Below are 23,774 nucleotides of genomic sequence, written 5' to 3' on the forward strand. Positions count from 1 at the left end.
TGTTTCTCCACAATCTTGACAACTTTTAAGATGTGCGGCCTTCAAATCTCAGAATTCCGCACATCTTAAAAACTGCCAAGATTGAGAAACACCGATCTTAGCATTCAAATCACAGAAGCTGAGGCTTCTCGGTTGGGAAAAAAAAAGAGGTAATTAACCCTTCCGGCCCATCTGTAGTGTGAAACTGAGGTTACCCATTTTAAATTAAAGCTTGTGGGAGCCAAGGCCGGAGGGGAGGATAGAATTTGAACGGTATGGCTTGAGAGGAGCTCTGGACCCTGTCTACCGATTTTTGGTAGTGGAGGAAAATGGCGCCGAGGCGGAAGGGGCAATGGCCAGATCTATTAATATTTCCGCTGCAGCTTCTGGAAGTCACTGGTGTTCAGGCGTGGCCGAGGCAGATCCCCAAACATCTCTGTGCCATCTGAAACCCGCAGCACCAAAGCTCTCATGCTGGCGGCAATCTTCTCGAGGTCAGGAGACGAATGCTGTGAAGAGGAATGGAAGTGAGAAAACGGAGAACAGCTTTGCTTTTCCTCCTGCACCTCCCAATTTCCTCGACTGCTTCCCTTGTTCCTTGCTGTTACTGATAATGAGAAGCTTATCACTGTGAATCTGACTTCTCTTCCACCATTACAGATAATCCTCGACTTACAAGAGTTCGTTCAGTGACCGTTCGAAGTTACAACAGCACTGAAAAAAGGGACTTAACGACCATTCTTCACACTTACAACCATTGCAGCATCCTCATGGTCACATGATCAAAATTCAGATGCTTGGCAACTGATTCATATTTATGACGGTTGCAGTGTATGGGGTCCTAATCAGCGACTTCCTGATCAGCAAAGTCAATGGGGAAGCCAGATTCGCTTAACAACTACGTTACTAACTTCACAATTACAAGTGGTTCGCTTAATAACTGTGGCAAGGAAGGTCGTAAAATGGGGCAAAACTTACTTAACAAATATCTTAGCCACAGAAATTTTGGGCTCAGCTGTAGTCATAAGTCGAGGACTTTCTTCTATACCAGTTCATACAAAAAGAACCAACCTGGAAAGCTGATTTTCTATACAAAATACTCATTATAGATAGTCCTCAACTTACAGCCATCCATTTAGTGACCATCCAAAGTTACAACAGCTTTGAAAAAGTGACTTATGACTGGATTCTCAGAGTTATGACTATCCCAAGGTCACATGATCAAAATTTGGATGCTGGGCAACTGGCATGTATTTAAGATAGTTGCAGCATCCTGGAGTGATGTGATTGCCAGTTGTGACCTTCCCAGTTGGCTTCCTACAAACAAAGTCATTGGAGGAAGCTGGATTCTCTTAGCAACTGTGTGGTTCTCTTTAACGATTGCAGTGATTTGCTTAACCATGGCAAAAAAGGTTGTGAAATTGGGTGTGAGTCATTTAATTGCCTTGCTTAGCGATGGGAATCCTGATCTTAACTGTGATCGTAAGTCAAGGACTATCTATATACCATTTTCCATCACCTGCTCAAAGGAATGAAAACTTTTAATGTGATTAAAGAACTGCAAGCCACTTCTGATTTTTCTCCAGAAACTGGTTTGCAGCCCCTTTTTTATAAAGTCTTTTCCTCTGAAGTATCTAACTGTAGGAGTTCCCTTTTCCTCATTATACCTACCTAAGTGGTTTATGGATAAATGACGCTCGGTATAGAGATAATTGAGAAAGAACAAATAAAGCCAAAAGTCACAACTGAACTAGGCACAATTGAATGGTCAAGATAGTGGACAAAGAGCCAACTCTTAAACCAGTGTTTCCAAACCTTCCAAATTGAAGAGGAGTGGACTTCAACTCCCAGAATTCTCAGAAATGGCTATGCTGGCTGTGGAATTCTTGAAGTTGAGGTCCACATACCTGGAAATTGCCCAGGTTGGGAAACTTTGCATTAGGCTGTTGCATTTCTAAGATTTGCTATTCCAAACTATGAAAAATAGTTTGATGGGGCCCAATGCCCTGCTCAATCCACAAACCCATATTAAAGCATGGCTAACAAATAGCTGCCTGTATTTTCTTTAAAACACATCTAATGCAGGGACCCACAACCTGTTTGGGTATTTGGCTTGAACTGCTCTTACTGTAAGAAAGTCTTCTACACAATTCATTCTGCCTGCTTTGATCTGCCTTCCTGTAACCTGAGAGCATTTTCCTGTGTTCCATCCTTTGGGATGATGAAAAACAGATTTTTAACCTTTTTCTGCAAGACCTTATTTCAGGTTCTTGGAAATCTATCAATTCTTCTCTCGCTCATCTTTTCTAAAGCACAAATATATAAAGCTCCCTCAGACTCTCTCCAAAGACATAATTTTGTCCCTGAGCAGGCTCCTTTAACATGTTGCAAATTCCGAGTCCTCCTTAAAAGGTGGCAGCCAGAAATGCAAAATATGCTCAAGATGGTCACTCAAATTTGTAAACATATCACTACATCAGGACGGTACAATTTTTCACTTTTAAAAAAGAAGGGAATTTGTAACACCCTCCCCCCAAAAGCATAATATATATTTATTCAGGCCCCCAATCACAATCACTTCCAAAAAATGTGGCAACCCTTCTCTGATGGCATCACCCTCATGTCTTCTCCAGCTGAAAAGACCAGCAGGGAAGTCGAGTCTGTGGTTGGGAAAAGATTGCCTAAAACCCCTTGGAATCTAATCAGGCTTTTAGGCTGAATTAAGCATTTTGTTCTCTACTTTCAGACCTGAGATAGGCTCAGCTCAACAACCCCTCTCAAGGATTTTATTACAGGTAGTCCTTGACTTATGACCAAAATTGGGACCAGAATTTTCACCATGAAGCAAAGTGGTGGTGAAATGAATCGTGCCTGATTTATGCCCCCCCTTTTTTTCAGCCACGTTTGTTAAGCAAATCACCACAATTAAGCAAAGTAGGTGGGTTGTTAAGCAAATCCAGTTTTCTTCATTCTTTTTGTTTGTTGGGAAGTGGCAAATGGCTATTACATGACTCCTGGGACACTGCAATTGTTGTAAATACATGCCGGTTGAGGACCAGCCGTAAGTCATATTTTTCAGTGCCGTTGTAACTTTGAACGGTCACTAAATGAATGGTTGTAATTCAAGGACCACCTGTACTTAGTCGGCGAGGCTCCAGCGACACCCAAGGAAAAAGAAAGTGTCCCAACAGCCCTTCTGCTTCCCCAGAGGACAGACTCTCAAAGAGCATTTTGACCCACCTTACTGTTCTCTTCGTCAGAGGATCGTATCTCTTGGCGTTGCTCTTTAAAGCCCCAGATGGGCACGGAGACTGGGAGGGATTTGGCATACTGATGGCTTGGGGGTGGAGGAGCTGTCTGTCCTGGAGCCTCCTCACTCAGACTCCCATCTGAGAAAAAGTGGGAATTTGGGAGAAAAAAAAAAGCTTAGACCAACTGTGCAACATTTGAAAGAGAGCTGTAGGCATGCGAAGCCTGATCTAAAACCAGGAGTTATGATTAATTCCTTTCACTTTGTTGAATTACAACTCCCAGAATCATTAATCTTTGGCCACTTTTGGCTGAAGCTGCCGGGAGTTGCGATTCAACATTTAGAGCCAGAGGTAGGCAACTTTTTAGGACAAAGGCACACCTGGAATTTTGACAGCATGTGTCAGATGCACTTTCCCGGCCAGTCACAAAACACTCATTTACTAAGAGGTTCTCTATCACGCCAGTGTGACCTTGATAAGCTCAAGGGGATTCCTGCAAATAGATACAAAGCTGCAGGCAATTGCGTTGTTGTGCATCATGTTGCCTTCCTTTTTTCTTATGACAAGCCTCTTTCAAAAGTGGGCAGCTATGGAAGGGTCTAGCTACACACTAACGTCTTCAAACTACCTCAGATCCTCCATCTCTCTGAACTTTATTCAAAAACTTTCCAAGTATGTACAAGAATGTATTAATCTTTGGCATAGATCAGTGGTGGCGAACCTATGGCATGGGTGCCAGAGGCGGCACTCGGAGCCCTCTCTGTGGGCACACATGCCGTTCCCCCAGCCTTGCCTCCCTCTGTGACCCCTCCTCTCCAGCAGCCCCCCTGAAGGAGACTCGCCCTCGAGTGTGGCCCACACGGAGCAGTGCAGCCAAGGACATGGCAGCCAGGCAGCGTAGACAAAACTCTGCCCTCACACCCCATCGCGCACAGTTGATGCTGCGGGGTGCGGGCAGAGGGTGTGGCCGCCATGGCACTGCTGGGCGATCTGTGGCAGGCCCTGGAGGCGGTGAGTGGCTCTGCGGGCAGGCGGGGTGGGGGCAGAGCAGGGGCGGGGCCAGTTTTTGGGCACGGTCTCTAAAAGGTTCGCCATCACTGGCATAGATTATACATTCTTGAAGATATTTTTTATCAAGTAATACCTGGAATGCTTATTTTTAGATCTGGCCAAGGCTAATCCCATTCAGCACTTCTCCATATTCTGTTTCCTGAAAATCCCAGGAAGCCAGAGATTGATTCATCAGTAGAGCAACCTTAAATCTATAATTTAAAACTTCCGCTCACCCTGTAATATAGTTTCAATTCCAAAGAGAACTGAAGATCTAGAAAAGACAAATGAAATGAAGCATCTCCCTGGGGCTTCAAATACCATTATAGTCAATTAATAAAGTTTTCCATTTATGGCAGCCTTTCTTAATCTGGCACCTTCCAGTCCCACTGCAAATACAGTTCCCAGAATTCCCAGTTTGCATGGTCAAACATAGGAAATCCTGGTTGCTGGATTGAATACTGTTAAATTGGAGATGGCTGTCGTAAAGCATTCAAGCTTCTGAGTTTTTGAAAACTCAAGTGATAATATACAGATTATTTACAAAAGTGTCAAATGTATAAATAGTGAGGAGTTATAACTCGTAATATACAAACGGTGGAGAATGACATTAAATATAAATAGGGGAAAAGGTTGAGAACAAGTCTTCCCAAGAAAGTAAATTGGATCCACTCAGACATGCCTAGCAGTCTCATTAAAGACTAATTAGACCAAGCAATTAAAGGAGCCAACTGGGTAGAGAAGACATAGCCCCACATATTAGGTGGATCTCTGTTTAATTATCCCTCACATTGATATCCTTTCTCCAAGGAATAGACAAAGCAGTTCCCCCTTTCTTTCTCTTCTCTCAACAAATTTGCAAAGTATGCTAGACTAGCCAAAGTCATCCAGTGAATGGCTGAAGAGATTTCTTTTTTATTCTCTTAGCCACTAAAATTATGCTTGTTACAGTACAGGTAGTTCTCGACTTACAACAGTTCGTTTAGTGACCGTTCAAAGTTACAACAGCTCTGAAAAAAGTGACTTATGACCATTTTTCACATTTACGACCATTGCAGCATCCCCATGGGCACGTGGTCAAAATTCAGACACTTGGCAACTGACTCATACTTATGACGGCTGCAGTATCCCAGGACCATGGGATCACCTTTTGCGACCTTCTGACAACCAAAGTCAATGGGGAAGCCAGATTCGTTTAACAACCGGGATAGTACCTTAACAACTGCAGTGATTCACTTAACAACTGTGGCAAGAAAGGTCATAAAATGTGTCAAATTTCACTTAACTGTTTCGTTTAGCAACAGACATTTGGGGCTCATTTGTGGTCGTACGTTGAGGACTACCTGTAATTGAACCTCACTAGGCTTGTCAGGAAGATCCTTACAGCAAATGAGGACTTCATGGAAGAAGCTGAAACCAAAAATTCACAGGACGTTTGGACTAATCCAGTAGATATGGATCATTCTGAGAAGGGAGGATACCTATTCCATAGCAAGAATAGGGAAAAATTCAAAGGATTAGCTGGGCTCAGTGTTGTCTCTCTTACACAGTGCTACTTCACTCACCGTCAGTGCTCTCCACATCGGAATCAAAAAAAGGCTCATAATCTTGGCTTGGAGAATCTTCGTCCATCACAAACAGACCTAAAAATGGATTGTTATCTTAAAATGTAGAATGTCAGTGGCTGTCCATACAAGGATCCCTCATGTTACAACCCTGTCCCTCAACATGTTGATAATCATTTTTTATCCCCCAGCTGAATAGAAATGCTACCTTTCTCATGCTACCTTTTTTTTTTTTTTTAGAATTCTTTGTATCCAAAAATAATACCATCACAGTTGAAAGCTATCAACCAGCTTGCACGAACATCAAGGTTTTCTAAATACAGCACAAGTGATGGGGTGTGTGTTTGAAACATCACACCAGACCAGTTAGAACCAACCATGCTCAATATAATAGTTTTCAGCAAACTGACTTGGAACCTGAAACAAAGCACACTTCAATGGCTGCTTGAAAATCCTACTTTTTATTTTAATTTATAAATTTCCTAGGAAGGCGAGGCAGAAAGTATATATCAACCCTCGGGTGAGGCAAGAACAATATGAGATGGAGGAAAGGACGGAGAAGAAAAGTAAGTACACAGTGAAGGAGTTGTCATGGTAGCTTAATAGGCCTCCTCCATTAATAAATGTGGATTAAGGTTTACATTATTGCAATTAAATGAGCCTGTGGACCTTCCATTCACACAGTCTCCTTTCATGTCAGCAGATGACAATAAGACATCTGAAAGGAATGCACCTCAAATATGAGAAGCCAGTTTTAAAAGAAAGATATTACATTGTAGGATTACAGAGAGCTGAGGTAATGCAGGGATTAAGATACTAAACTAGAAAGGCCATGAGTTCTAGTCCTCCCTTAGGCATGGAAGCCAGCTGGAGGACTTTGAGCAAGACAATCCCTCACAGGATTGTTGTTGAGGAAAATGGGAGATGAGAGAATTACTTATGCTATAAAAATGTATTTTATATTACGTATAAAATAAAGGTGGGATATGTCAAATAATGTTATAGCACATATTTCTGCTTATACAAGTAATTCTCAACTTATAATAATAATAATAATAATCATGATAAAGTTGAAAGGGACCTTGGAGGTCATCTAGTCCAACCTCCTGCTCAGGCAGGAAACCCTATACCATTTTGGACAAATGGCTGTCCAGTCTCTTCTTAAAAGCTTCCAGTGTTGGAGCATTCACTGCTTCTGGAGGCAGGTTGTTCCACTGGTTAATTGTTCTGTCAGGAAGTTTCTCCTTAGTTCTAAGTTGCTTCTCTCTTTCATTTAGGAACCATATGAATGGCACTAAAAAAATGACTTATGACTGGGACTCACTTTTACAACAGTCACAGTCTCCCCCACGGTTATGTGATCAAAATTTGGGCACTTGGTAATAGGCATTTATGATGATTGCAGTGTCCTGGGATCATGTGATTGCTGTTTGCAACCTTCCCAGCCAACCTCTGACAAGCAAAGTCAATGGGAGAAGCCAGATTCACTGAACAACTATGGCAAAAAGGTCATAAACAGAAGCATGATGCACTTAACAACCCCCTTGCTTAACAATAGAAATTCTGGTCCAAATTGTGGTCATAAGTTGAGAGCTAGCCACATAACGCCTCAATGCAGCTCATAAAGCTACAACGAAGTATAAAACATGAAAACAATGAAATCAAAATCAATAGTTAAAAAGGCTGAGCAAAAGAGATTCTTTTTTACTAACTTAAACTCTAGAGGAGCGGGGGGGGGGGGGCAAACAGGATTCCCTGGAGATAGCCTTTCATACGTGCGCAACCTAATGTTCTGAAGCAGTAAATGTTCTGTTCCTTCTCTGGACTTTGGCTGTTCTGGATTGCTCCACAGTTACTTACTGAACAACCAGGATCAGAACAGTCTGAAGGAGGAATGGAATATTTTAAAATGCTAAGCTTTGCATAACTAATGACCTACTTTTCCAGCAAGTCAAAATATACTGTCAACCAGCGTGACTTTAGAGTTGGACTGTTAGATCTAATTCTAGAGAGACTACGGTTCCATCCCTCAGCCACAAATCTTATTTAGATTAGCTATTGCCTTTTAGTTTATCTCAGAGGGGTGTGAAGAAGATAACAACAGTGATTGCAGTAGATTGTTTTTTAAACAAGTTGTGGCCTTAGTATCTCAAGCACTCCTAAGGCCACATGCCTCTGTTTGAATATTAAGGTCAACAGAAGAGGCCTTTTTAAAGACATCCTTGTGGCTCCATTTTCCGAGCTCCATTTGTGGGGCTTCTATCTTATTTCCAAACTGTGGGATGCACACTGTGCTCCTGCTCTTTCCACCTTTATGAAAGGAGTCTAGACCAGGGGTAGGCAACCTTGGCTCTTTTATGACTTGTGGACTTCAACTCCCAGAATTCCTGAGCCAGCCATGCTGACTCAGAAATTCTGGGAGTTGAAGTTCACGAGTTATAAAAGAGCCAAGGTTGCCTACCCCTGGTCTAGACCTTTCCCTTCAGATTTTTCAGTTTCAGCTTTCTTAATAATTCTTGTAATTGTTTTTATGAGATTTTAAGATGTTTTGGCCTTTTGAGTGCTTCATGGGAGGAAATGTAAAATATAAATCATTACAGGAAAAATAGTAGAAGGAAACCATGTTGGCTTGAAAGAAGGACAGAATAAAACCATGAAACACCAACAGCATGAGGAAAAGCTTCTCTTCAAATAATCTTACACATCTCCAGGCAAGTGTTCACTATACTCAGATTTGTTTTGCTGAGAGATGAAACGACATCAGTTACTTTCAGGTCATTCCTGAGGGAAGGCAGGAGTATGTCAGGGCAGAGACACATAGCACAGTATTTGGTTCAGAGTGTCCTATTCTATGTACTCCAGATTTACTTGTAATCATGTATATGATAAACACTCCTTATGCAAAGAGCGTTCAGGCCAATGAGGAAGACTGAAACCTGGCTACAGCCTGCAGGAAATTAGTTGTGCTTCACAAGATAAGATTCAGTGGCTCAAAATGGGGCCTACTAGACATAGGACAATGTACTTTGCAAGTTGTAGGCCAACATGCCTCTTCACACAACTCAACAATCCCAGTTAGTATCAAATGGGTTCTCCTAAGCCTGGAAGCTAAAAAATCTTTCTGCACACATCTTCAGGCTTCATTCAGGACTGTTGTGTGCATTAAATACACAGCAAGAGAGGCTAAAGGTTCAGAGGGCAAGGTACAAAGACACACCCAACATGGATCCACTAGATGCAGTAGCTAAGACTAAAAGCCATGAAAGTATCCAATCTCCTTTTTCAGGCATGTGCTCACAAGTGACTTCTATCTCTTTCTACAATATGAACAAAGTACCTTTAAGAATTCTGAGGATTCTCAAATTAAGCTACATGAAATGCTTCTCAGCACCTGAATAATTGTTATCTAAAGGTAACTTATTACATCTACACCTGATATGAATTATTGTGACTAGATAAATTCACATTCCTTAATTTAGCTGTTCTGTATCTTTCAAAAGACAAAACCAATTTGAAATGTTATACTCCTATATATCAACCTATGAACAAGATCTTCAGCTGAGATTTGGCTCTGAGCTGCAGCAGATAAATACCTGGGATCTTTTTGGCAAAGGATCCCAATTCTGAAACACTCATTCACTCAGGGTTCCATTTTGTTCTCAAAATGAAATTGCTCTTTATTTTTATTAATTATTTTATTGCTTTTTCAGGGGACCTTTAAATGATATGAATTCATATATTTTTTTCCTTTCAGGCTCCGGCACACTAACAATTTGTTATTCTGCTTCTTTTTCATTGGCCTTTTAAGCTATAATAAAGTTACCCTGTTAAATTATTTTTGCTTGCAGATTTGCAAGTCCTTTTTAGCAGAAAAATAAAGTATAAAGGCCAAAAGGGAGATAGAGAGGAATGCAAGGGACTGTGCATAATCGTCTGTTCACTTCATTCTCAAACTGCTACCCACTCTTCTGTCGAACCTAATACCTTAGAGTGTGCCTTCTCACTTCAGCAGAGCGTTTTGTCACAACTGTAACATTAGGAAAGGAAAAGTGCTACTAGTACATAGTGTTTATTCTTGCTAAAAATGTGATGAGAAGCTAGTGCCTTCAGGCAGCTCACCAAGCCTTAACTCAATGTGACTTTTCTTATTATACAAGTCTACGATTCTAAAACTATGTTTAAGCAAGTCAAGGTTTGGCACAAAGTGTGAATCAGGTTGCTTTTCTTAATGGACCCAGTTAAAATATAGTCCATTACACTCTTAACTTTAATTATTATGGACTTCTACATTCAGGCATCTGGTGGTTGGATTTTAACTCCCCTGGGCCTTCTATCCAGATGCTGGCTGGCAGGTATTGGAAGTTAAAGTCTGACACATCTGGAGAACACTTGACTGGGGAAGGTTGACCTTTGTTATAGAACTTTATAAAAAAAAGCTATAGGTCTCTACCTCCATCCTGTAATTTCCAGAGTGCTGTCCAAGCCTGGCTTTTCAAGCAAAGCTTTGGAGTGAGCAGTCTACTGGGTTGATATTTGACAATTATATAGTTATTGCAGGAGGCTACTTGAACGATTTATAGAAAAACAACCTATAAATGCAAACTTGTTGCACAGATACATACCAGTAGTGTCACTAGGAGGAGGGTCTCTCCCACTGGATTGTTCCAGTTCAGTCAATGTATTTCTGTCCCCTTCATCATCTTCATCTTCAGGTTCTTGGCCTCCTGAAGCCTGAGGCAAGTCCCCCTGGAAGGTAGGCGTCCTGTGTGGGGCAGGTTCATCTGGAGCATAAGTAGGAGGGTAACTTTGGGAGTAGGATCCTTGTGGGGGAGGTGGACGAGGGATTGAGGGAGGGCGGGCAGCATAGGTGAAAGCAGTGGTTTTGTGAACCACTGCGATATCTTCGAGGTAGCGTTGAACGGCATCTGCTAAAGCCCCACTTCCATGCTGCACATAGCTGTAGTTGCCAGGGGGTGGTGCCCGGAAGGCTGTGAGCAAAACAATTTCATTGCCCGTTTGACGCCGGTACTGTTCCGCTGCAGCCACCAGGGCTACCCAATTTTCCTTATGATTATCTGCCATATCTGTCATCCTGCAGGCAAACAAAATGAAAAGGACCCCGAGGTTAAACCATTGCACAGTGGAAGAGAACTCATCCATAGTTAAAAAGCTGAGCTGATGAAAATATTAAATATTCACAGGAAGGAAACAAACACCTGTTTCTAAGCGACACAAATACCGCACTGCAACAGGCATTCAAATTCACATGATGCCTTTTTAAAAGACAACTTCTGCTGCCTATGGTTGTTTTTGCCCAGTCAAAAAGTAAAATATTTTTAGTCAATTTGCCTAGCCAATTAATCAGCTGAATGTCACCGCCCTGGTTCACCCTGGGGCACTTTTATGAGAGAACAGGAATGGACAAAAGGCCAAGAAATCTGGTCTGCCTCGGAGAGAGGGAATTCAGCTTAGTAGAGTAACCAGGGCCTGAATTCAGAACACCTGGCATTGACCAGGAGTTTTAAAAAAACAAGTTAAGCCACGATGAACAGCCTTGTATGAAAACCAAGAGAGGCCACAGCACATCTTCTGGAAGAGCCAAAGAAGCTGGACACCTCTGGGTTTTTTTCATGGAGAGTGTGCAGGGCAGAAAGTGGGGTTCAGATGATCAAGATTGCTTTGGAAAGAGCATGCACCAGATGTGGGGGAGTGGGGTGCAGAGAAGGCTGTGCAGGGAGGAAAGCCCCCTTTTTCAGAGGGAAAGAGGCAAAAAAGGGGCACCAAAGCAAACGATACAGCCCTGGAATAAAAGCAAGGAGTGGGTGGGGGGACACATACCGACAGATAGACAGACAGACAGCACTGTGAGGAAGAAGAGACGCCCCCGGGCACAAGTCTTCGCTTTCTCTCCCCAGCCCTCCCCCCAAGCAGGGCTCCGAAAGGAAGCAGCGGCGGGGGGGGACGCATATTACCTTCTCCTGTCTCTTATTTCTTTTTCCCCCCTCGCTTAAGCACCGGAGACCAGTTCCCTCCCAGCCCCCTTGGGGGGTCAGCAGCCGGAATCCTGACCTCTCACCTTTAACCCTTCCCAGGACACTTATGCTGCCCCCTCCTCCTCCTCTTCTAAACAACAACCGCCACCACCCCCTCCCCACCCCCAAGACTCCGCCTCCTCCGACCGCCCTCACAAGACATGAGACCAGCGCCCACACATTGCCCTTTTCAAAGATGGAGGGCGGGGAACAAAGGAGGGCGTCGGGGAGAGGGAGGAGTTGAGAACGTCGATTGGCCTTCTTATGCCCGGCCCAAAGATGGCATCGGAAAGGGGGAGCTTTTCCTCGTGCGCATGCGTGTGATTGTTTAGCAAACCCGGGGGTTCACCTTAAATATTAAATTCATTCATTCATTTTTACATTTTGAGGGTTATCAAAATCCGAATGGTGGCCAAGAGATACTGATAATTCTAGATATGGCATATTAGAAGAGAGGGAGAAAGCTACATGTGATTGTGAACTTAGTAGGAAACCAGCCGAACCTCTGTAAAGATGAGGCGAGAGAGGAACTCAGGATACCTACGTGAAAATTGACGAATCTCAGGGCTACCCGTTTAAAACATAGCACCTTCGCTGAGATTTTCCGCAGGCGATTTAAACCGCCAGGAGTCGCTAGCGAACTGCTATAGTAAAACGCTGCCCGTTCTTAAGGGAAAATGTTGGTATGCTGCAGATATTCTAAAGACCAGCAGGTGGCAGCAAAGAGAAGCAGAAGCCACTAAGCCAGTGTTTCAATTTAATCAATCATGGCGACTTGAGGCTTTGTGGACTTCAACTCCCAGAATTCCACACAATTTAAAGTTTTCAAGGTTGATAAAGCGTGCTCTAAGCTTCTTGCTGCCATCGCCTGGTCAGACCTGGAAGACCTTCGTTGCTCATTCTGGAGACTGAAATCCCTCGTTTCACCATGCTTGCCAGAGTTTTTCTAATGCATTATTGATATTATTCTGATTTATTTGCTTGGTTGTGTAAGCTGTCCATAGTCACTGAGAGCTGGGCGGTATTTATTAGGGTTCGTCGCACAGCCAGCCAAATATTTATTTGGCATTTTTATCCACCTATCTAGCCCAAGGATAGGCACGTGTTGTTTGATGGGTGCTTAGCAGAAAGGAGATATATACTGAATCATCATCAGCATCAAACACTTCTGTTTCTAGAATACCATTCTATCAGGCAGAGTTTTTGAAACCTTTCAACTTCCAAGTATAGTATGTGAATCTCGAATCCCAGAACACCCCAGCCAACAGGTGTGCTAAGAATTCTGGGAGTTGAAGTCTCAGAAAGCATCCCACTCGGAAACTCTAAGTGTGTAAGTTATTTGTCATTTGATAGAAAATTCTTCCCCATCTATTAAGATAGGAGAAGGATTCACTTTCTCTCCGCTGCAAGATTAATTTTATATATTATTTCATTCAATAAAATTCCCTCGCTTCGAGTGCGTCTCTTTGTAATAATTGCAAGATAAACTTTAGATGAGCCTTAAATACTTCATAGACCCAATTTTCTTGGTAAAAAATTATTGGCATTATTTTTTTCTGTCTGTCCCCCACCCCCAGGCTTAACAGGCTGCCAATCAATCCATCCTGTATGGACCCCAGGCTTAACTTCCGAGGCCAAAATCACCCAGATGTTTCCACGTGCCAGCTCCCTAGTTAAATCATAAAATATATTTTCTATTTCGTACCTTCTTCGAATGTATAAGCATTTCTTAACCGGGGGCATAATTATTTAATATTACCTGCATACTGGCAGAAAACGTACAGATAAAGTCATGTTTAAAGAGCCAGTCACTTTGACCTTTTCAAAGATGGCGCCAAAAGCTTCATGTGTGCTTCCAAACGGGACATTCAACCGTTCCGGCTTGAGCTTTTTTCGCGCCAGAAACAATGATGACGGCTTCAAGACATATTTTTTTAAAAAACCCAATCGGAGCAGGAAATGACGTATTTGTTTTTCAGGAAGTAGCTGTCAGGCAGAATGGAGTTAGGGGGCTGCAGGGTAAGAGAGGCCTTTAATCCTCCAGGACGGTGCTCGTTAGGCTCCGCGAAGCAAAAAACGGGCTGTCAAAGGAAAAGGGAATTGGGGTTTTTTTTATTTTAAATCCCAGCATGAGCTGAAAATGATTCCCCGGGAATCGAGAGCCGGCTGTGTCACTCCGTATGGAAACTCTGGTTTGTTAGAAATGGAGAAATGTGCTTTCATCCGTCTTGGAAGTTATAGGGAGACGTGATATTCCTCCTAGAATCCTAGATGTATTGAGACTCCCCCCTTTCCTCCCCCCGGTAATATATAGAGGTTGGTTATCAGCGTTACGGTTATATAAAATGGTGGTTTTCCCCCTTTTGTTTTGAGGCTTTGACAATAAATCATTAAAGGAGCTTGGATCTGGTTACCTGAGCTGCACATTGGGGGGAAAAAAACTGGAGGAGTGGAATTCCTTCCATTCCTTTTCTTCTGACTTTTTGCAGGTTGCATTTGAGAAAGATGGGGTCTATTTACACACCAGTGCAAAGCGGCATCCTGACCAAGATTCCCTCATACCTGGAGTTATCCGCATCATTGAGCAGGTGGGTCGAGACAGGTTGCCGATTGGATTGTAAACTGAAGCAGGAGGCTATGTGGTCGTGGTGAGAAAATTGGTTACATTGGGATATTGGTTATATTGGGGCATTGTGTTCAGTCCTATTTACCGTTAAATGAATGGACAAAGCAGGCTCAAGACTTTTCTCTTTTCCTTTTTTTGATGCCTGAGGAAGAATCTGAGGCTTTTGTAGTTTTGTCATATTGACTCATTGTGGTTAAAGGTAGTTAGGATTCATTTGAACAAAACTGGTCAGAAGAGCGGAAGCGTCATATTTGAGTCCAAGGGTTTAACAGTTTGTTCATACTACAAGTTGTCCTCATTTAGTGACCACAATTGGGACTGGCAACTCGGTCATTAAAAATGTGTTACTTAAGATCACAGTGTTATGGTTTTATTTCAGTTTTCCTTTGCTTTGCAGACCTGAGAAAGCTGTACATGTGAGGTCTGGTTGCAAAATTATTTTTTTATCACAATCGTAAATGCAAAAGGCAGCTAAATGAGGCAGTTGTTAAATGAAGACTACCTGTATGGTATGTTAATGCATGTGCACAAATAGTAGATTATGTTGCACATAAAAGATTTAATTATTTCACAAGAAATTCTAAATTTCCAGCACTTTGTGATTTAAGCAGTGTGTATCAAAAAGCATTAGGCAGGTTGTGATGATATTTTAGAAAACAAAGTGGGGCATGAGCAGCATTTCAGTATTTATGCATCAATTGCTTTTCAAGGAGGAAACACGTGAAATTGAACACTCCTTTGATTCCTTACATTTCAAAGTTTGAAATTCACGTTTTGGAATGAGATATTTGGTTGGGATATTTTATTATGCTTTTTTCTTTTTATTCAGGGTTCAGATACTTTACTACAATGGACCCCTGTGGAAGACTCTTCAGATACTGCTCAAATCATGTACACCAAAAAGGTAAGATTTTCTGCTGATTTAATCCTCTGCCTATATGTATTAAACTCTGCAACATATTTGCTCTCAATATGTTGGCAGAAGTAAAAATTTCTTTAGTAGTTTTTTTTTTTTATCAAGCACTGTATAAGTTGTTTGTTCTTTGCAGAGCAATATGTTGTGGTATCTTTTCGGTCTGTCTAACAGTAAAAAAAAAAAAGACCCTTAATCTCTTGAGGAAAATTGTTACAAGAATACAAAACGATGCTTGGGTTTCAATTATATATGCCTTAAATTCTACTAGAATTATTATAGTCCTGTATCATAACGGAACCTGTCCATCATGGTTATAACTTGTGACAGTTGTAAAATCGGTCGGTCACAATACAGACATGATTTCATCTTTTTTGCAGCAGTCATTAAACAAATCAGTGGTTTGCTATGAGCGCAGTTTTGCTAAAACCAGAAGTAAATGCTGGATTTTGGGTAAAATGTGGTCATGTGACAGTGAGGCGCTGCAAACAGTTGTAAATGTGGCCTGGTTGCAGAATACCCAAAGTGCAATTGTGATGCAGGGAGGCGTGACCATCAGAAATTTGAATCTGCATCATAAATACCCACCCACCCCAAGTAGATCTGTCGGAACTTTGAATGGTTGCTAAGTGACTGGTCATAAATTGAGAACTACATGTACGGCTATTCTTGTGGTGTCTTACCCAGCAGGTTTGGATAGATCTGAAACATTAAATAAATATTTGTATGCTTTTAATATTTTTAGGACCCAAAGCAAATATACTTTGTGCTTTTTTCAACATAAAATTGGTAATTAGGGAAGTTAGGCTAGATGCTCAGGGGTTCTCTTCTACTCTGCAGACAGACAGTAGTCCTTCTTCTAATTGCCAAATAGAGATATTGTGGGAGTTTACTGAATAGAAACTGTCTCGTATGATAACATAAACCAGAAGAAATGTTCAGGAAAGGTTGATCAAAGTTATGACAGCATTTGGTACTCTTATGTGGCTTCTTCAGGGTGGAGGAAGATTTTTTTTTATGGTTTCTATGTTGTTTATGGATAAAATGCACTCCTTTTTTCCTCTCTCATAAGAAAGATTATGTTGAATGAACTGCTGGAATTCTATCTCATTGTTCTGAAAGAATCTTGTAGCAGCTTTTCTCACTAACAAATTTGGTTGAATGGAATAAACTTTCGTGAGTGGCGTGAGAATTCAATAAAATTTGTTAGTTGGAAAATATGGTATCAGACTATTGGTTTTTTGCCACAATTCCCCTTGTACAGTTCCTTTATTCCGATTCCTAGGAATCAGATCCTCTATTTTAGTAGAGCAAATTCAAATCAGTATCTACTTTACAAGAAAAGTTTGTACTTCTCTTTTCTTGCTCAGATGTTTCTTGGTGAGAACAGGACCTAAAGGAGCATTTCCCTGAAGACACTATGAGGGACATATTTAAAAACATAGAAATGTCCTCTAGCTTGTTTTCTCTTTACTAGGATACCATTGGTTCCCAAGCTGAGGAAGAACACTTTGATCCAGGATATGAACCAGACTGGGCTGTAATCAGTACAGTGGGGACGAGGTCTCGGGTCCAGGAGGAAACAGCTGGTAAATTGAAAGAAGAAGCACTAGCTTCCTTTTATGAATTTCAGTTGTGTGTATCTAGGTTTACTGATGAAGTTGCAATGAGGAATGGGAGATGGGGATGAGATAAAGATAGCACCTAGAAATTTTGTTTCCAGTGGATTGTTTCTTCTGTCCTTTGTCACTATGCTTTTCCTGTGTTGTTTTCCTCTACCAGTTTCTGGGCCAAAATCTCCAATCCCTCGAGGTCAGTGGGCCTTCTCTCTCAGCTTGTCTGAGCTGAAATCCATCCGTAAGAGTAAGCCAGGCCTCGGTTGGTCGTATCTCATCTTCATCACCAAAGAAGGCATTTCCATTCAAGCTCTGCATTTCCACCGTGGAGGCACAAAGGCCCTTCTCAAAGCTCTTTGCAAATACGTTATATTAGCCACGTGAGTGAGATTACACCACAACCTCTGTTTATATTCTCCATCTGATTTAAACTTATTGCATGGAAGGGGAGAATGTTTTCTAATATCAGCTTCTGAAAGCCTTTTTGTTAGATACCAGGACATCCCAAGGCTATAGATTAAGTTAGGAAATGAGGAAAAACATCCAGGAGGAAATCAGTAGCAAACCACTTTTACATTGTTGGCAAGGAAACCATTTGAATTTGTTCATGGAGTCAAGGTCGACATTATTCTTTATTTCTTTGGATGCTTTGAGCAAAGTGCTGGCTAAGTTTCAAATAAGGCCCAGATATTCTGAGAAGCAACAGTAAGTGAAATCTGGTTATCCTGGTTTATTTGGGATTTCTTATAGTCATCTGAAGGGCTGAGTGACTGTGGGGTGCTCTTTCCCCCTGTCCTGTTCAAATCGAATCAAATGCTTTCTTCACAACTTAATAAGAACCAGTCTTAGATTTTAGAGACCATTCTATATAGCTTCAGATTAGTAGAGCAGACAGCATGTGACGCAGGTTATGGACATTTTTATGAGAGGAATGCAGTTTCTAAGCATTCTAATTACATACAGTTTTGCTCCTGCATGTAAAGTAAAAGAACCTTGCTCTATAGTACTTAAGGGAAACAGTAAAGCAAAAGCAGTTCCTCCAATGTGCTAGTTTTCTTTGTGTAGCAAAGAGCAGTTAAAATATAGGAATCTCCAACTGCCGTTAGAAGTAGAATAGTTCCAGAAGGGCTTTATAATACATGATGGACCCAACAGGAGTTAGAAAAGAAGATCTGGAACTTCGTTATTGTAGGTGTTGACAGCAGTGAGAATTCTATATGCACAGAAATGGAAAGTTACGTCAATCCCATAACAGAAGAAAGGATGGAAAAAGTGATGGTGCTAGCAGAAATGGCAAAACTGTTTTAGTTAGAAAGAACATATCCAGCGTTGTTTCTACTTGGAAACTGCTTCTAGGCTTTGTGCTTGAGACAGGAAAAAAAAAAAAGAACGTTGATGCTGGTTAATATAGTTTGTTTTTATAGAAATGGCTAGTACTTGTTAAGTTGGTAAAATAAAAAGTTGAGGCTGTAATTCTATTCTGTACTTTCCTGTACTGTAAAAAGTTGGAAGTCGGTGCTTTCATTTTTCTTTCCCCCTTTGCCCTACAGCTTTCTTTCCCTTTTCTTCCCCATTTCTCCTGTCATCTTTGTTTTCATTTGTATTTTATACTGTGATAATTTTAATTCTTATAAACAATGAAAAAATATAATGGACCCAACAATACTATATATCCCAGTGTTGAAACCCTCCTCCAGATTAAAAAAAAAAATCATTTCCTTTTGTTTTTTTTCTTGTAGCTCTCCCAAAGATTCTCGGCTCTACCTGGTTTATACCCATGATTCAGACGCTCTTTCTCATTCCTTTGATGAGCTTCAACTCTTTGACGACAATTCATCAAATCTAGTATCGGTAAGACTATTTTCTGAAGGGACTTATCTGGAGTCACATACCTTGGAAAGGAAATGAAGGAAAACTAAAAACAGAATAATGGGGCTTTGTGGGGGGAAAAGGACAAGTTGTTAACATGGGGTTTGTTTGTTTGTTTGTTTGTTTGTTTGAGACAGAAGCCTTAGTTTACAAATGCTGGAATGCTTTGGGAATAGTTATGTGCATGATTTTCAACCAAAAGGGATCAAATCCACAATAAAGGTATTGTGCACACTTTTTAGCAGGGAGATGGAATTAGTTTTTAAAGAGTTAGAGCAGTGTTTCTCATCCTGGGCAAGTTTAAGACGTCTGGACTTTAACTCCCAGAATTCCCCAGCCAGCCATGATATCTGGGGAACTCTTGGAGTTGAAGTCCAGATATCTTAAAGTTGCCAAAGTTGAGAAATACTGAGTTAGATGATAAGCCAGCAAGTGAGAATCCAGAACTGGGTTTTTGATTTTTTGAAAACTTAAGCAGACCGGATATTTTTATTTGTACTATGTTTTTCAACTCCTGCATCCAAAAGTGATTATAAGAAGAATATCTACAAAGATTGCATAGAACTAGAAATATAGAACATCATCAGAGTTGGAAGGGACCTTGGAGGTCTTCTAGTCCAACCCCTGCTCAAGCAGGAGACCCTATACCATTTCAGACAAATGGCTGTCCAATCTCTTCTTAAAAGCCTCCAGTGATGGAGCGCCAACAACTTCTGGAGGCAAGTTATTCCACTGGTTAATTGTTCTCACTGTTAGAAAATTTCTCCTTAGTCCTAGGTTGCTTCTTTCCTTGGTTTGTTTCCATCCATTGCTTTCCGGTGCTTTGGAAAACAAGTTGACCCCCTTTTCTTTATGGCAGCTCCTCAAATATTGGAACACTGCTATCATGTTACCCCTAGTCCTCCTTTTCACCACACTAGACATACCCAATTCCTGCAATCATTCTTCATGTTTTAATCTCCAGTCCTCTATTCATCTTTGTTGCTCTTCTCTGCACTCTTTCCAGATTCTCAGCATCTTTTTTATATCATGATGACCAAAACTGGATGCAGTATTGAAAGCAGTATTAAGACTTCATGTGATCTTGATCTATCCCTCTGTTAATAATTGAATGTGTAAAGTTGCACCAACAGGTTTTGGGCAAACATGATTTGAGTTCAAGTTCCAGGAAGTGGATTATAGACTGATAGTTGAAAAAGTGGTTTAGCCACTTCAGTAGCTCTTCACACCACCAGCAGCTATTTACATTGGAAGAACATAAACTACATTGGAGAAGGCTGTGATTATAACCTGAGTACTAACTGCAGAGATTCAGATACATGAGTGCTACTGAGATGATTAGCATCGAACACTCCTAGATCACAGATTAATTAGGTATTATGAATAATATGCAACATGGATTTGATGCAGTGGAGTTTAACAGGTAGTCCTCCCTTAGTGACCAAAAATTGGGACTGGCAACTCTACTGCCAAGTGTTACAATTGCTAAGTGAAACATCATGTGACTGTGGCTTAACGATTTTACTTCCACCTTCTCTATGAACTCTGCTTATTGCAAGCCAGCTGTGAAGCACACAAATGGTGATCACATGACTGGAATGCTACAGTGTTTGCTGGTTGCGTAGCTGGTTTTTTTTTTTTACACCTTTGTAACTTTGGTTGCTAAATAAGACAGTCAGTAAATGAGCTCCACCTGTAGCTGTAAACATGGTTGTTTTTCCTCCTAGCGTTTCCTGCAGGATCCTTATGCTGCCACCTTTGGTGGCTTCTCCAAAGTTACCAATTTCTTCCGTGGAGCTCTGCACCAGGAAGATGGATTCGTCCACCATTCCCATAGTGACTCAGCGGCTGCCAATGTGGAGGAGGAGACAGGCTTTGAAGTCATCACCTGTGTGAGTGTTGACATAGGCAATTTTTGAGGGCTGGCAGAAAGTAGGAGAAATGGCAACCGGTCAAAGGGGAAGAGGTGTTTTTGTGGCTCAAGGAATGGTTGGTTATCCTTTCTGCCATCCATTTCCTCCAACTGTCATAGAGTTGCTGAAGATTTGGCTGTGTTGTGGGGGGAGAGCTTGTAGAAAAGGAATAAGTGGGACACTGCAGAAGTAGCAGATTACAAATGAACTCTTTGAAGGAAATCCCTTTCCCTTAATCAAAGTTCAACCAGACTGTCTTTAAACACAGAAACTTAAAAGGACCAGTGTCCACCTTAGAGCAGATCTGCAAAACAATGTGTAGGAGGAATGGCAGCTAGTTTGCTGAAGTGGTTTGTACTGCCTTGTCATGTTTACACATGCATCTGTCAGTTTCATATCTTCGTGTATCAGACTGTCAAGTTTTGCCTGATCTAGTCTTTCCATCAGTGGAGTGACTACACAAGTGATTCATGAGGGCTGAAAAACTTCACACCCAGTGTGAAGCTGCTGTAGTAGTAGCAGCTAGCGTCCAAGATCATTAAATTTTGTAGGACTGAGAAGATGCAGCTTCTGGGTGATAGCCCTTAACTTATAGATTCCTTCCAGCAAAAATGACAATTGTGGTTGCTCTTAAGAGGATTTAAAACCTTACATTTGTGATATTTGTTGAGGGTATTTTAAAATGTGTCATACTTGGAACTGGCTTGAAGAGCTGATTATATTGAAGGTAGTTATATTATGCTAATATATTTACTCTATAAGCTTCCTTCAAAAGATTATCCTCTTAAAAGTAACTAAAAATGATTAAATAAAAGAAAATACAGTGGTACCTTGGTACTCGATTGCTTTACTAGATGCATTTTGATATGAAAAGTTTGTCCCAGTACTTCTCATTTGTTTGGCACTCATGCTAGAACTTGTCGGTGTCGGCTGTCTTGTGACTCACAACTCTTTCCAGCCAAAACAAAGGATCACATATTAATTACATGCTTTGTTTGGAATTCATTGTTTTTAGTATCCATTGCGCCTCCCAGAACTAATTATTGACGAGTACCAAGGTGCCGCTGTAGTTAACAAATCCACAACACAATTTCTCCATTGTTTGCTAGATCTATTGCTATGAAACTTTGAGGAAGTGCTTCTAGAACTTCTCAGTGTGAAAAGAATTTGCAATATGTAGGCACATTTGAATATAGAAAGAGTTCTTTAGGCTCTTCACCTTTACAACGGCCCTTTAATTCAAAAGGAAACTTTTAATCATTATACTTTCTCCCTCCTTCCCTCTTAAGGACCTTTTCTTCTTCAGATACAATTGTTTTTTTAGCTTACTTTGTTCCTAGCAGCAGGCACAACTAGGAGAACGGCCCACTGTTCAAAGGGAGACCCCTGTTACGGAACAGGAATGGGAACAGCATCTGGATCCTGATGGACGTGTACTGGATACCATTGGATTGCGGAAGAGGATCTTTGCTGGGGTGAGATTTGTGGGAAGGAGGACAGCTGGACCAGCATACCTTATGTTTCTAGAATAGAAAACAAGAGGAGATTATAGTGGCTGTTTATTGGAATGTCCATGTAAAGTGATGAGAGTAGTACGATACAGGTAGTCCTCAATTTATGACATTTTAAAGCGAATGTGGCGGTTGTAAAGTGACCACTGTTGTATAGTCAAACCATTGTCCACATTTGGCATTATTTTGCTGGAAACTGGAAGTAAATGCGTTTCTGGCAAAAAAACAAAAAAATCAGCTCACAAATCATGGTCATGTAGGACACTGCAAACAGCCCTAAATGCAGGCTGGTTGCCAATGCCCAAAATGTGATTATGTGACTGCAAGGGCTGTCTGAACTTCGAATTGGTGTGTGTGTGCCTGTCATAACGTCCAACACTTGCAAGTTGAGGACCACCTGTACTGTGTTTCCTACCATCTGAATTGATGCAGATAGGTGCTTTGTTCTATAATAACTTGGCTCGTTGGTTCCTTTCTTTGAATTACTTTTTTTTTGTCCCTTTCAGGGCCTCAGCATGTCATTACGTAAGGAAGTGTGGAAGTACCTTTTGAACTATTATTCCTGGGGCAACACCACTGAGGAGAACAAGGCGCAAGTGAGACGGAAAACGTAAGCCTAAATTCATCATCAGGGAGTGGCCTGTTTCAAGGAGAAGATAGTCCTGGGGCTTGGCAAGGACTTTTAGGTCTGCAGAGGTGACCTGAGTCTGAGCATTTTCCCATTCCACTCTTCATCCTTCTCCTCAGAGACGAATACTTCCGCATGAAGTTACAATGGAAGTCGGTCAGCGAGGAACAGGAGCTGCGGAACTCTTTACTGCGGGGTTATCGCAGCCTTATCGGTTGGTATAAATTCTACTTGTTGGTTTTGATTGGTCTGAGGTTTACTCTCATTCAGTAATAGCACATGGCTGATTTGTTTTCACCCATCTTTTTTGCCAATGGCCGGAATTGCAACTTTCTTAGCCATGCTGGCCTAAAGCAAGGTCATTCTGTTCACATTATCTACCCTTGTATTACAGCCAGATGCTTCTAAACACAATCCTTTCTTCCTTTATTGTTTCCCCTGTTGCTCCCGAGGACGTGGACAGGGTCTTGGGGAGGCTGAATGCAACCACATGTTTGTTAGATCCGTGTCCCTCCTGGCTGGTACTGGCAGCTCGGGAGGGTACACGAGCCTGGCTCCAGGGAATTATTAACGCTTCTTTGCAGGAGGGTGTCTTCCCTGCGGCCCTTAAAGAGGCCGTTGCGAGGCCCCTCCTCAAGAAGCCTTCCCTGGACCCAGATGAGTTGGCCAATTATCGCCCGGTCTCCAACCTTCGGTTTGCGGCGAAGGTTGTTGAGAGTGTGGTTGCACAGCAATTCCCTCGGCACCTGGATGAAACAGTCTATCTAGACCCATACCAGTCGGGCTTCAGGCCGGGGCACAGCACGGAAACGGCATTGGTC

General features: G+C 41.6%; 2 protein-coding genes across 2 annotated transcripts in view; one reads left to right on the plus strand and one right to left on the minus strand.

Moving 5' to 3' along the window:
• Positions 1-137: 137 nt before the first annotated feature.
• Positions 138-10,936, minus strand: LOC107282550 (proline-rich AKT1 substrate 1-like). The gene is made up of 4 exons (XM_015810346.1): positions 10,468-10,936; positions 5,846-5,923; positions 3,220-3,368; positions 138-488 (listed from the first exon to the last, which is right to left on the minus strand). The coding sequence occupies exons 1-4, from the start codon at positions 10,934-10,936 to the stop codon at positions 345-347; spliced, it is 840 nt and encodes a 279-aa protein (XP_015665832.1). The 3' UTR covers positions 138-344.
• A 2,939-nt stretch (positions 10,937-13,875) lies between these two features.
• Positions 13,876-23,774, plus strand: part of LOC107282502 (TBC1 domain family member 17) — a 23,587-nt gene continuing 13,688 nt past the window's right edge. The window contains exons 1-10 of the mRNA XM_015810282.1: positions 13,876-13,896; positions 14,367-14,465; positions 15,333-15,407; positions 16,894-17,005; positions 17,199-17,412; positions 18,772-18,883; positions 20,629-20,793; positions 22,158-22,289; positions 22,832-22,935; positions 23,073-23,167. Coding sequence (XP_015665768.1) covers positions 13,876-13,896; positions 14,367-14,465; positions 15,333-15,407; positions 16,894-17,005; positions 17,199-17,412; positions 18,772-18,883; positions 20,629-20,793; positions 22,158-22,289; positions 22,832-22,935; positions 23,073-23,167 — 1,129 coding nt within the window. The remainder of the gene's footprint in view (positions 13,897-14,366; positions 14,466-15,332; positions 15,408-16,893; positions 17,006-17,198; positions 17,413-18,771; positions 18,884-20,628; positions 20,794-22,157; positions 22,290-22,831; positions 22,936-23,072; positions 23,168-23,774) is intronic.

The sequence above is a fragment of the Protobothrops mucrosquamatus genome, unplaced genomic scaffold (genome assembly GCF_001527695.2).
Source record: "Protobothrops mucrosquamatus isolate PMUCROS unplaced genomic scaffold, P.Mucros_1.0 scaffold8, whole genome shotgun sequence".
NCBI classification, from domain to species: Eukaryota; Metazoa; Chordata; class Lepidosauria; order Squamata; family Viperidae; genus Protobothrops; species Protobothrops mucrosquamatus.